Genomic DNA, 14,480 nt, shown 5'->3' with positions numbered 1-14,480 from the left:
TGCTCTAAAGTGTAAATATGAATTATACTTTAAGGTGGGATTTGGAAGTGTAAAAGTCTAGTGGTTCCTATGTGGAGCCTAGGTGGAAGTGTAAATCTACACTCCATTGGAGATGCCCTAAGTGATTATTTTGATATTTTCGTAAGCATTTTAATGGGGATGATAAAATGGTGTGACTAGTAATTGATACAATGGTTAGACTGGAAGATGAATGCGTGAGTTGGGATTGACATCGGCATGTAAGGTTTGCTGCCATTGAAAGCAGGTAGCCAACCTTCCTTTCGCGCTCCAATGTTATCCAGTTTTTATTCTAAACTTTATAATATTGTTTTGAGCAGTGCTCCAATTAAAAACAAATGGGATCGCAAAACAATCGATCAAGCTATTCTTTCGTAGTTTTGTACTGGTGAATAATACCAACATTTTACATCTACTACTGTCCTCTGGTGGAGTTCCTCACTCTCATAAAAATCATAGGTTCAATCATGTTGGACACCTACCTAAAAGGAAGCAAATATGTTTTGGGGTCAACCAGATGGAAAGGTGTTACAGAGTCCTTCACATAGCAGCTTGAGAAGCCCGATGGCGACAAACTAGTCAAGAAAAAGAATGGGCAACTCAGCCCAGTAATGTGTCCCACAGTACTTGTTCACAAGGGAACAATTTCATTTGTCTAAGATGGAACAAAGTCTACATTGTACACATGTACATGTTCGGTATTTTTTCACTTGATTACAGTATCTCTATGCAAAACACAATGAAGGATGAGATCAGACCGTATTTGAAGAGAAAACAGGAATCAGAATAATGAAGGAACATAATCAAGACAAACAAAGTTACATGTCTGGCTTGACCATTAAAAGGGATGAACATTCACAAGGAAGAAAATCATGAGCCAAACTCAATTGGCAGGATGAAAAAACGACGATATCCTGTATAAAGAGAGCCGAATAGAGGTATATACCAAGAGAACTTCTAGGGATATAAATTCCTGAAACAGCGGAAACTATATTTCCATTTTTTTTTTTTTTTTATTGCTCTTCTAGTTGCTCTTAGCCAAACCCATTTTGGTTCTGTAGCTCTGCATCAGTGAGCATCAAAGAGTTATGATGATGAACCAAGAACCACTGCCCATTATGGAACTCATAAACATTTGTGACATGGAATGGCTCCGTCTCCATGTCAACATAGGTCTTCATGGTCAACCAAGCCATGTCTGTTAACAACCGAGCCCGGAGATTTTGTACCTGGAAAGCAACCCCTTGGCCCCAACTAAATGCAAGCTGCCAACTCTGCATAACTGCATCATACCTGTAAATTGGACAAACAGACAATCAGTTATCAATGACTTGAATTCACAACTACTGTGTAGTGATTTGTAATGCATTGAGACATCATACAGCAAAACTCACTATCTAACTAAACTCTGCTTCTTCAAAAGAATTACTTCATCGCATATCTGTGAACATGACAGGTGCAACCCAACTTGGTGGTCCCATGTTTGAGATTGTACCACCAACAATTTTAGTGGCCAAGATGGGAAAAGTGGGATTTAGTGACAAGTCCTTACACAGCTCTCTACAGCAAGTATTGACTCAATGTTTGTAACCCTTCTCAACTACTTCACTCTTAAACTCATCTATCAGCGTTATTAACTAATAATATTCTCAAACGAATATATACTTCCCGAGAGGCTACATTATTAGTTGCTCATCTTGGTCATAACCATATATACTTCTGTTGATGCATTTAGAAACTGATAAAATATATGGCTGAAAGCAGTAACACTGTTTTATTGTTGAGAGTAGGAGCTGTTGCACAATGCCCACTCTTCCACAGAGATGGGGAGGAAAACAAAAGAAAAAACAAAAAGCAGATAAAAAGGAGAAAAAATGGACCAAACACTCAAAATAGTCCACTTGAATTCCCAGAAATGTCTAAACCAAATCTTTTGATCAAGAAATCTGCATCACAATCAAATAGACCAACTGCTATGACCATAATGTGGGAATATATCTTAATAACAAGTGATTTCACCAGCCAGGTATTTCCATTATACATTATGTAATACCTTTGAAGAAATGTTGTAACAAAAAACATGAATCAAATTTAACGAGGAAATGGAAAAACACAATAAGATCATTTTAAAGGCAATCATGAACTTCTAGCTTATAGCCTTCCCACAGAAGGTATAAAACAAAAAATACGGATAAAGAGAACCATACCCAGTAAGGAGCTCTCCAGTGCTATGGATACACTTGACATAATCTGCTTGAAGCCAAAAACGTCTCATTGCTGGAAGCGATCTGTCTCTGATGATGTCATAGAACTCTGCATTGACATTTACAATAGCTCTTGTTGCCGCATAATATGCTTTCCATCCATTAGGTGGTATTACATTATCCTGCTCCACAGTGAAGTCCTGGAGATACATGATGAATAAGTTAAAAACTAAAGAATAAGTTATTGTATAGAAATGAAAGATGTAGATGACAATTAAAAAAAAATGCCCACTTAAAGCTATAATAAAAGGAAAAGAAAAAAATAAAAATAAATGACGCTTCACTATTTGACAGATAAGCCAAAAGAAAGTTATAATATGCATAATATAATTTCTAAGATACTCAACATCAAATGATGCCGATTTAAAAGTCAAAACTTATTATTCAATATAAGCCATATTATGAAACTACCATAAGTTCGGTTTACCAAACAAAAAATGGAATAGAATTGAATGTGCAATATATGTATACAAAACAAAAACAGCAACCAGACTATAGAATAAGCTTGTGAACCAATCAAAAACCTTGGTGTACCTTTGATGTCCTAGTTCAAAGCATTTAATTTTGTCGATAGAAGGAAACCAATGAATAGAAGTATCAAGCATGTTGGTAATGGTAACACCTTCAATTACGATTCTGTATCCAAATCAAGCACTTCTAATACCAATCCAAAATGCAGAATTCCACATCATTGTTGTATCTAGTGCCACAAAAGAGCAATGAATGAAGAAGTCGGATATTTCCCTTATATAGTAACTTCAACCTATAACTAAAAATCTTAAAACTCAAGCACCAAATTGTGACAGCTTTTGCATCATGGAGTAAAAGAAAACCGAAAGGAAAAGACCTGCCAGTTTTCAAAATGGTTGCAGATATTCGCCACATTCACACACATGATTTCAAAACAAACCAAGCTAAATTCATTGCTTCCACGATGTCTTCCAAAAACTGAGAAAGAACTAGTTCTGGAAAAGTGTAACTACACCAATGCTTTTAAGTTTTAACTGTTTTCTATCAGGAAAACGGCATGCTCATACTATGTAACGCATCAGACCATTAAAAGTTCTCATATGCAAGCTTTCTTAAAAGACATTGATCCCAGAGAAACTGAAAACAAGATTATGCTACTGAACTTCTTCCTCATTCATTATAAACAACAATGTCTTAAGTTATTTCTCTGAAGTTTGTAATCCGTCCTAAAACAGAAAAAATGGCAACCAAACATTCCACTTTTTCTAATAACAAATGTCTAAAATTATTTGCACACAGCATAGTAATGATGAATTCAGCAAAGTATATCTAGTGAACATTAAATATTCATTCCCTTTACCCTAGTGAACACCTCAATGGTCTCAACCCTTGTTAGTAAGTTTGTGAATTATTCGCGTTTTAAACACGAATTTTTAAGGTATTTTTGGAATCGAATTAAATGGGAATAATTTGGAAATTATTCTGATTCGGGAATAATTCGTCAATCAAAAGTATTAAACGGGTAAAGTTCGAATTCGGGAATAATTAAAAATTGAATTTTCATAAAATTTTAAAAAACTTTTATTAGAGAAATTCTTATTTTTTACGATGAGATGAAATTTAAAAGGAATTTTGAATTTTTTTTTCATTGTTATAGATGTTTGTTTAGTTGGAACACCTAATTCATGTAATTTCATATGGTTTTGACCAGATTTTTGTGAAATGAATGTGGTTCACATCTACGATTTTTTACTAAATTATTCACGAACTACAATTTAGATGAATATTTCTGACCAGTTTTTTTTCATGATTTTTTTCGAAATTAAAATCGAATTATACCCGATTGATTCACGTTCCGAATAATTTCCGTCCCCGAACTTACTAACTAGAGTCTCAACAATAAACTTCAAACTTGTTCTAACTATTTGTATTCATAAGTTCATCTTAGTATGCATGCATCACCATTCACAACTTTAAATGAAGTTGTTTCACATTCCTAAATAGTGTTGCCCAATAAATTCATTCTATTCAAAAGAAACTTCAATGGTTGCAAACTCTGCAGTTCTCCATGCCTTTTTTGAATAGAATCATATGTTAACTATAACTAGATTATAATCATATAGTTATTGTACTTGGAAAGATAAAAGAGGAAGTACTCCAAAATTATATTTTCAACGAGTCAACATTCAAAGTTCTTCACATTTTTTCCGCTACAATTGAGGCCAGTAACACTTTTTGTACGTATATACAAGGCTATGGAAAAGGAGAGCATGTATACTTATGATTTTTGATACACATAAATGGTACAATGCATTGCTGCATCCAATATGCCAGAGCCTGTATCCCAATTTCACATCCAAAAATCGTATCATCAGCAATACCCATAGCCATAACACTAAAACTTTGATACGCTGCTGGATGCGCTTATTAAAGATGTCAAAAGATAGTCTAGTTTTAAACAATGTAAATACTCTCTCTTAATTATATTCATACTATTGCTTCATAGTTTTTGTTCTGAAAGCTGCTTTGGATTCCAAAACATGACATTCGGGGTGGAAGAGTGGATTCCTCAAACGACACAAAAGCTATTACCCAGTACCACATTTTTAATACGCAGCTGGAAGCGCTAACTAAAGATGTCAAAAGATACTCTAGTTTTAAACAATGTAAATACTCTCTCTTAAGTATATTTACACTATTGCTTCGTAGTTTTTGTTCTAAAAGATTCTTTGGATTTCAAAACAGGAAATTCGCGTGGAAGAGTGGATTCCTCAAACCAAACAAAAGCTATTACCTAGTACCACATTTGAGACTGTTGAGAAGAACAGCCACTTGCATACCCTTTGTTATTAATTAAAAAAACACAATCGACAATGAAGCTTGAGTTCCTGAGATAAACAGAAAATTTCATGAGATATGTCCACAATCTTTATAGTAAATCCAAAATTTATCTCTCCCTCTCTCCGAATGTCTAGAGTACTATCACATCTTTACAAAGAAAACCATTAAATCTCCTTGCTGAGGAAATGCAGACGACCCTTTTGAGCATTTAGGGGTGGAGTTGGGAAACTTCAATGTATTGACCGCTTGTAGTAGAGAACTCTTCAATTTAGTTTTTGATTAGATATTAATATACAAAATAAAACTAATTCCTTGGTGAGAGAAGGTGCTCCAAACATTTCATAGACTAGAAACGTCTAAAACTTCATGCACCATTATTGCATTCAGGGAAATTGGATCGTATCTTAGACAGTCGGGACCTAATCCAATTAAAACTCCATTAATGCCCCTTACTCTGATTATTCCTTATACACTAAAGCGTAAAACTTTGAAAATACTCAAACTATTCACTAAACGATAGACACCAAATAGTCACCATATATAATCTAAAAATTGTATAACCTAAAATTACCATAAATGACAATGAATTACAGTGATATAAATAAAACGATGTACCTTGCGATATAAAGCTTTCCAGGCAGTATCATCATTAGCAGCTTTCCTCATAGAAGAATTAGTCATAGAAAGTCTACAAAGACTAGGGTAATCCAAATAACTCAAAGTATGTGTAGTTATTTCAGGTACTAATTGTTCCATCATTGACCCACCAGCCGTTTGATTATTATTATTGTTATTATTCCTTTCCATAACAACTACCGGCATTTCGTAATTCGATTTTCTCGATTTTGATGTAAAGAAGAAGACGAAGAAGCAAGAAAATGCAGTAATGAAAACTGCTATGTATAAATTATCCATTCTTTTGATGAAGTAGACATCAAAACCCTAGAATTAGGGAAAACTAGGGTTTTGGGGAGGGTGATTTTAGGGTTTAGGTTTAATTTAGGGGTTTTTTCTCTTTCTAGGTTTTTGTTTTTGCATGGTCTTGTTTTTTGTGATTTGGGGAGAGTGAAGCTGTTACCTTAAAAAAAAAAAAACAATGTTTGGAGGGGTGTTTTGGTGATTTTGTGTATATGTGTATGGGTATTTGTGGAATTATATTATGTTTCTACGTACTTGCGGCAGACAGACGGTTGAGTTTGAATTGAAGGTGTTTACTGTTCAATATGCATCAACTACAATACGGGTGCTATATAGGCTGATAAATTTGTAGGGTTGTCTAGCAGCTAATTATAGTTTTGGGGACTCTCTTTAGGGCATTCAAGGTGAGATACTCTATTGTATAAGTATTATATAGCTCATAAATATCAAACACTTCCAATAATTTGGTGTTTTTCGAGTTAAAAAAAAATTTTCAAACGTGTGTTGAAGTGGACGAGCTTTTTAAGTTAAGCAAGACGTTATTTTCGTGTTGATGAAAATACCAAACCAAATTTTAGGTAAAATACTATCTAGCATCAAACACCAAATTTCAAAAGACAAAATGATGGTTTTTTAAAGCTTTGGTGTTGTATAAAATTTCTTTTGGTTTTGAAACTCTAGCATCAAACGCGGTGTTCATAGGTTTTGGGTTAGAGTGTAGAGGTAGGCTTTAATCAATCTCTGCGGTTTTGCGAAAACTTAGGAAATGAGTAGGCTTTATTTGGAAAGAGATAAAAATAAAGAAAGTTGGTGTGCGACACATTGCGCGGTTTCTGGAAAACCGCGTGGGCTTGACCTTTTAAGATGGGCTTCAGTGGCGCGGTTTTGAGAAAGTCGCGTGGACTATATGGCGCGATTTATCCAAAACCGCCTTATTTAATGTCGAATATTTGATGTTTCTCCTGAAGTTGGTTGGTGTTTTTTTGGTTTAGTGTTTAGTTTGGTTAAAAAAATTTGTGTTTTATCCGTTTCTCTCCTAAAAAGCTCTTTAACACTTCAAAGCTTAACAAACTCATTAGAATGTTTTTGATTTTTTTGGGCAGTCTCACGTAGCATAAACTCCAATAGGGTCCAATTCCCCAAACATCAAATGACCTTCCTAAATTTCGTTGGTGTGATATACCCAGTTAAAATTGTAGCATTGTCCGTCCGTGCGGTGAATTTGTAACGATAACAGAATTTTCGCAGTCTGTAATAATTTTGAGTTTTGAAGACAAAGACTGTCAAAATTATAATTTGTTCAAAACGTTGACTCTGTGGTCAAAATTAGACACACTCACTCAAGTCAGTTAGAAGTTAGAAGTACTTCTCTCTTTATTGAGAATCACAAAACGAAAAATCCATGGTTCGCCATCACAATGGCAATTGGCAATTGGCACCCTTAAAACACAGGCCCCACTTCTTGCTAAATATTAGGGCCCCAATTTATTATTTTGTGAAGCCCAACCCAAATAACTGAATAACATTTAACAATTAGAAGGCCCTCGCTCACTCGTCTGCTTCTGTTTTCAGACCTCTCCTTAAAAAATAAAAATACAAATGCTTTTTTTCAACATCTAGACTTCATTTCCTAAAAGCAACCCAAATATTACACAAATGTTTCATTATTATTAGGAATTCTAGTTGTTGTTATAGTTCATCTGCATCTTTGCCTAGACCAAATAATAATTTTGATGATGATTATGATTCAAAACAAATAGCTTTATCATTTAAAGATTGGTTTAGAACAACTAGAGAAGAAGATGCTTTACTAGACAGAACATTATTTGACATCTTAGCTGATAATGATGACTTAGCATCATCTGAATTGGAGTTGAGTAAATTAGGATTGAGACTAAATGAGAGGTTTGTTTTGAGAGTGTTGAATTATGGTAGAAGAGATGTTTTGTCTTGTTTGAAATTTTTTGATTGGGCTGGTAGACAACCTGGGTTTTATCATACTCGCGTTACGTTTAATGCCATTTTAAGATTTTGTCCAAGGAGAAATTGATGTCGTTGGTGTTGGATTTCTTAGAGGCTTATAGAATAATGCAGAAAATGTCACATAGAGTCAGGTTTCATGATACACTTGTTGTTGGTTATGCTGTTGCTGGTAAACCTGATATTGCTTTGAAATTGTTTGGTGCAATGCGGTTTCATGGTACTGATTTGGACCCGTTTGCATATCATGTGCTTCTTAATGCTTTAGTGGAACAAAGTCGTTTTGAATTCGTTCAAGTTGTGTTGAAGCAACTTGAGTTGAGGGGTTTCGAGAGCGAGGTTACTTTGTGTCTGGGTAAAGAATTATTGTAAGCAAAATAAGTTGAGAGAGGCTGTCTTTTATTTGCGCAGGTTGCAGAGTAGAGGTGATGTCGTAAATGATCATATGGTGGGTCTTCTTGTTGATGCACATTGTAAGAAGAATAAGTTTGAGGGGGCACATCGATTGATGGAAGACTTTTGGGGTTTAAGCAGGTTTCCACTTGGGCATACATATGGTATCTGGAATAGGGATCTTGTTCAAGCTGGCAAACTTGATGGGGTAATGGATTTCTTGCAAAGTAAGAAGTCAACGGAAGGGTATGTTCCCGAGGTATTCCGATATAATGTTTTGGTTTTCCGGCTTTTGAGAGAAAACAGGCTCCACGATGTCTGCCACTTGTTGGTGGAGATGATGGAAGGGAGAATTTCTCCTGATAAGGTCACTATGAATGCTGCCATGTGCTTCTTTTGCAAGGCTGGAATGGTTGATGTCACGCTTGACTTGTATCATTCAAGGTCAGACTTCGGGTTATCTCTCAATAACTTGGCTAACAACTATCTTATTAACACGCTTTGTGGAGATGGGAGTGTTGACGACGCATATCGGGTGTTACAGGATTCAATTAAGCTAGGTTATTTTCCTGGCAGGAGGACTTCATCTATTCTTGCAGATGCTCTCTGCAGGAGGGAAGTTGGATAAGATGAAGGAGCTATTCGTTATGTCCCTAGAGCTAAATGTTATGCTAAGTGATGATGTATGTGTCAAATTTATCTCAGCTCTCTGCAAGGCCAGAAGGGTGGAAAGAGGGTACATGGTTCATGTGGAACTTAAAAGATTGGGCAAAGTTACACATTGGTACACTTACTTTGAATTGATAGGCGGTTTTAACAGGGCAAATCGTGGGGATATGGCTGCTAGACTTCTGATTGAAATGCAAGAAAATGGTCACAGGCCGACCAGGAAATTGTATAGAGCTGTTATTTGTTGCATTTGCGCCATGGTTAACCCAGAGAATCAGTTCTTTAAACTGCTGGAGATGCAGTTGTCACATCAGGAGCCCACATGTCAGCTTTACAACTTATTCATTGATGGAGCTGGTCATGCTAAGAAACCCGATTTGGCCAGGGAAGTATTTGAAATGATGGCTAGAAATGGTATTGAGCACAATAATGACACCAAATTTTTTATGATGCAGAGTTACCTGAAGGGGGAACGCATCGCCGATGCTCTAAAATTTTACAATGATTTATGTAAAAAAACCGAAAAAGGTGCTCTTGGGAGGACACTCAACAATACTATGCTAGTAGGTCTCAGCAAAGCCAACAAGCCAGATCTTGCATTGGAGGTGTTGAGGGATTTGAGAGAGAAAGGATTGATTCCAAGTTTGGAGTCCTATGAGGGGCTTGTGCAATCATTTTGCACAGTTAAGAATTATGATATGGTGGTAGAAGTTGTTGACGACTTGTTGAAAACTGGACGTAAGGTTTCTTCATTTATTGGTAATATACTCTTGTTGCATTCGGTTAGAAGTCGAGAACTTTATCAGGCTTGGGTTCGATCAGGAAATGTGACTACAGAAGCATCTCCATCAGGTGATTTGACTCTTGGAGAGCTAATTGGTTTATTTTCTGGTGTCTACAAGGTGAGTGAACCTCTTGAGGACTTGGATGAAGTAATCGAACAATGCTTCCCACTTGACAACTTCACATACAATATGTTGTTGAGGAGACTAAGCATGACAAACAGATTGGACAGCTTAATTGAGTTGTTTAATAAGATCATAAAAAAAGGATATCAACCCAATTATCGGACTTATGACATTGTCATTACAGAGTTTGTGCAAGCATGGGAGGAGAAATGAGGCTATGAGGTGGGTGGAGGAAATTCATCGGATGGGTTTTGACTTAAATTAGCGTACAAGCGACTCATGTAGGTGACATTACACATCGACAAGTGATTTGGTTGATGATCTGTATATAATCAGCAACAGTCACCTGTCTATGAATTCTCTCACATGCTAATCAGGTAATTTCAGGATCATATATGTATTGTTGAATTTTCTCATTCAAGGTCCTTGTAGGAGAGGGATTTTAATTTTGTGGATAATCAAGTGTTTGATTTGTATGGGTTTAGGCATAAAGCGTTGTGGAGTTCGAAGATTAAGAGAATCAGAAACTAGGCTGCGAAACCGTTGGAGTATGTAGACCAGTTTGATATTCTACGTCTCCCAGTGCAGAAAGATGATAAGTTGCATAACTTGTGAGTGAGTAGTTTACTTCTGTGTTTCATGAATCTAAATGTTGTAATTTTTTTCAGTCAGTTCTATTTAATAGCATTTTAGAGGTAGTGGGCTTTGTTTGTATTGATTTTACCAAACTGCTTTTGAGAAAACAGAAGTGGATATTTTTTAGTTACTACTGTTTTATTCAGATAAGAAGAAATAGTAATTGTTTTGTTAATCCAATTTTGATCTCTTAGTGGGTCTCTTTAGTGTTTCTATTTTAGTTTTGGATATGCTTAACATGTTTTAGTCTTTCAGCTCAATTAGATCTTCTCTTAAATTGGATGTTTGGTAATGTTTGGGACGGTTGTTAGAAACACAGTGGAAATGTTAGATTTCTATTTTAGATTGAAGTCTTTCCCACAAGCGTGGTGCCAGTGCATTCCCCTTCCAACTCACAGATGGTCCGTATATACGAACAATACTAGGAAAATTTCATTTTCATTGTTCTAGTTCTTATTATCATATTCGTTTCGTATCTTTCTACACCTTTGGTGTACTTACCTTATACTGATACATGCGAAGAAGTTTCATTCTAGGGACTGGTGAGTATGACCTGGCTACATTTTTGGTTTACGTCAATATGTTTATCTTTGCATCTAAGACTCTGTTTGTTGCAAAGCAAATCTTTAATTGATTCTTGAAAGAAGTGTCTTCAAAGTGTTACTGTGGTCATTACCTAATAGGCTAATATATATTTCGCGTCTAAAAGCCAGGCCATGGATGTGAATTACAATCCCTTTATTCCCCTAGTTTTGAAATAGCAGAAAAGTCTTGATTGTATTTGCATCATCCTTGATAGGGGTTTTGGTAAGTGGGGCCACTTACCAACACAACGAATGCCCTCAAAAGATATCAGTTGTGCTTCTGTTTTGAGCAACAAATTTGGTCACTTTGCTGGTATGGCAAGCGTAAACCTTCATAGTTCAAATTGATGAACCCTTTTTGGCTTTTTTTTTTCCGTAGTTTCAGTGGTTCAAGGATGGCTTATGCGACCAGTTTTGATTTATTTCAGAATTTGTATGTGACACAACAGATGTTTCTTCGTAGATTGTCCTTCATTTTTTCCCTTTTCTCCTCTGCCTCTCCGATCCAATGTTGTGATGAGGCCTTCTCACTCTACTTTGTATAGTACGGTCCCATATCTCTTTGTGGAACATTCTTTTGCAAGATTTGTAATCACATTTGAAGCCTAGGCAACAAAGTTTGACTTCCAACCTGAAAACATCTAGAATGTGACACGACCAAAGTTAGGGTTTTAAATGTTCTCTTGGTTAACTGAAAATGATGCCAGTTTGAAGGAGTTTGTATTTGCTCTTCATAAGAAAAGTGCCGAGTTGTTGTTGTTTTTTTTGAAATTATGTATTTATTTTTTGACGGCCTTGTTTCCACGTCTGCTTGATGTGTTTTAAGACCATTTTATATATATTTTCTTCCGCTTTTTGTTTGTTGCCTATGTGTGTTCTTTTTTCCTTTCCTTCTTTGGTTACCTCTCAACTATTTGGTCTTATTTTTAAAGTAATTTTTAAGTTCTATCATTTGGAACATGGATACCTTCATGTTGGTCAATGAAAATTGGATATGTTGAATAGGATGATCCTCTGATGTACTCCCAATATAACAATTCTGCATATGCGATGTCTTCCAAGTATCACTCTTTTTGGACTTGTATGCAATTCTATTAGGTAACCCGTCATTGCCTTCGGTAAATAGACTATATGAATCATCTCTTGGGCTTTAGTATATTGTTGAGGCAACCTTGTGGTTCTGCCAATTTGTACTTGATGTAGGTTCTAGCCTATGATTTGTTTCCTTGGATGAAAGGCCTTAATTATTTCCTGAAAGATACATATTAAATAAAGTGTGCACATTCATTGCACACTTTAGATTGCTCTTGAAGGTGTGAAGGTATGTGGAGACTATAAATAGCTCTTTCATTTGGTTTGCAATTAGAGATTGAATTCTTCCATGAGGCATTTCGAAGCAACTGGCATATCCTAGAAGCCATTGCACTTGAGCACTTGTTTGCTTTTTGATCTGAAATTGTATATGCGTAGTATTCTTCCATTCTCAACGTGTTCAGAATTTGCTTTTTGTGCTTTCAGTGAACAGAGACATCCTTTTCATTTATATACTTATTTTTGTTTTCTCAGCTAGATATGTTCTTATCGTCCTTCTTGGCATCCTTCCAAGTCTGAACACTTCAAAAGATAGCTCAGGTTAAAAAGAGATGTATTTGAGTTTTGTGCTATGAAATAAGATAGACAGTTTGGACTTTGAAGCCCTGCTCACTTCCGAAAATCTTGTTGTTTCACCTTTCCCAGAAGTTACAATTACAATTACAATTACAATTACAATTGAAGTTCATTGAATTCATGGAGGGAGTTAAGACAATCGTTTGGGTTTTCTCTTACCCTTCCTTTCCTCTCCTTAAAACCTTTCCCACAGCCTCCACGAACAATGTTCCCACTAGAAAAACCTAACAACTACAAGTCTCTCTCCCTGATCGCCACTCTCTCTCTCTCTATCCTCTCCTGCACAAACTGTTGAAAAACATCCCCCCCCCCCCCCCTCTACTCTGTGTCTCTAAATTCAGGAATTCAACAATTTCAAGAGTGCTTGTCTTTGATTGGTTTTGATTACATTTGATTGTCTTTGCACTATGATTATTGGTTCAAACATCAAGTAGTTACTGATTGTCTAAAACTTTGCTGATGGTTTTTGGTTTTTAATCCTTTGTTTTGGGCGTTCTGTTTGTTTTGCCATTTGTTTTGGGAATTCTAATATGGTTTAAATTTTCAATTTACATTGAACTCAAGAACTCTAGAATGGACTTTGGGTTGGTTCATCTCCACTGCACTTTTGTCGCTATATTCTTTTTGTTCTTCTTATCCAGAAAAGCTTGACAAAGGAGAAAGCTTGGTCGTTGTTCCAAATTAGGCAATCCAGCAACCCAAATAATAGCCAGGGATCTAACGAAATAACTAAGTATATATACATCTAATTGAGTTGATCTTTGTTTTTCAAATTATTTAATTTTTTCTTCCTTTTTGTGGTTTGAATGCAGAAACGAAAGCAGAGTAAAATTTCCATAGCAGTATGGCAGGAATTGTTATGCAACTTTGCTAACTTCAAACTAAGGTTAGATAATTGTTTGATTTATTTAATACTTTTTGCCACCATCAGAATCTGAAGAGAACTGACAAATTATTTCAGCAGATCTCCTATTGGAATTCCATGTAGCACAATGGATGTCACCATATAGGCAAATCAAAGGTAGCCAATTTGACTCATTTATTCTATTTTTGTTTTTGTTTTTCTTTCTTGCAAACATTAGATGAAGTTTTGAACTTCAGGTCTAATAAGTGATCCTTTTTGTCTGTATGTAAGTGAAAAAGGAGCTTAGTTTGCACTACTGCATTCCACCTTTGTGGGCATGAAGCAGACAATGAAACTCTTCATAGGTGTGGACCTGCGCAAACCCAGGACTGACGTGCAATGGTGGTATTGGTGAGTTTATGCCTAAGGTAGTTGAGTAGTTAATCATGAATTGTAAAAAGCGCTTGTACTTTGAATAGCATTTTCCCATGAGTAATATATACTACAGGGATTACTTCTTTTATTACCACGACCTCGGCATTCATTGTACTTAGTGTTGGAAGTTGACGGCACAATTATTTTTAAATTGCAAGCTAGCTTTCAATACACAGTTAACTTTGAGTTGCAGGTATGGATAAGGATAACAGGATCACACATTCATCTTTGCAGTGAAAGTACATGATATAAGTATAGACAAATGAGGAGAAAAATCCAACTACAATTGCTATTTTGCATATATTCGGGTAAGGCACAACATGGGCTATATGCCTATATCACAAAATCTCTT

At 35.8% G+C, this 14,480-nt stretch overlaps 2 protein-coding genes across 2 annotated transcripts; one reads left to right on the top strand and one right to left on the bottom strand.

The window, feature by feature from the left end:
- Nucleotides 1-780: 780 nt before the first annotated feature.
- On the bottom strand, nucleotides 781-6,180 carry LOC147495719 (F-box protein SKIP8-like). Its single transcript, XM_086564384.1, has 3 exons — nucleotides 5,709-6,180; nucleotides 2,226-2,422; nucleotides 781-1,311 (listed from the first exon to the last, which is right to left on the bottom strand). The coding sequence occupies exons 1-3, from the start codon at nucleotides 6,006-6,008 to the stop codon at nucleotides 1,053-1,055; spliced, it is 756 nt and encodes a 251-aa protein (XP_086420510.1). The 5' UTR covers nucleotides 6,009-6,180; the 3' UTR covers nucleotides 781-1,052.
- Nucleotides 6,181-7,620: 1,440 nt separating this feature from the next.
- LOC147495718 (pentatricopeptide repeat-containing protein At1g71210, mitochondrial-like) lies at nucleotides 7,621-14,320 on the top strand (the record flags this gene model as incomplete). Its single annotated transcript, XM_086568460.1, is given in 8 exon segments — nucleotides 7,621-8,029; nucleotides 8,032-8,335; nucleotides 8,337-8,999; nucleotides 9,001-10,338; nucleotides 10,447-10,576; nucleotides 13,662-13,735; nucleotides 13,814-13,870; nucleotides 13,985-14,320. Coding segments are annotated over 4 exon segments (2,550 nt in total), but the record flags the coding sequence as incomplete, so codon positions are not given.
- Nucleotides 14,321-14,480: the final 160 nt, after the last annotated feature.

Source organism: Coptis chinensis, chromosome 6 (genome assembly GCF_015680905.1).
Source record: "Coptis chinensis isolate HL-2020 chromosome 6, ASM1568090v1, whole genome shotgun sequence".
Lineage (NCBI taxonomy): Eukaryota > Viridiplantae > Streptophyta > Magnoliopsida > Ranunculales > Ranunculaceae > Coptis > Coptis chinensis.
Note: the sequence above shows the minus strand (reverse complement) of the source record. Positions and strands in the feature narration are given on the sequence as shown.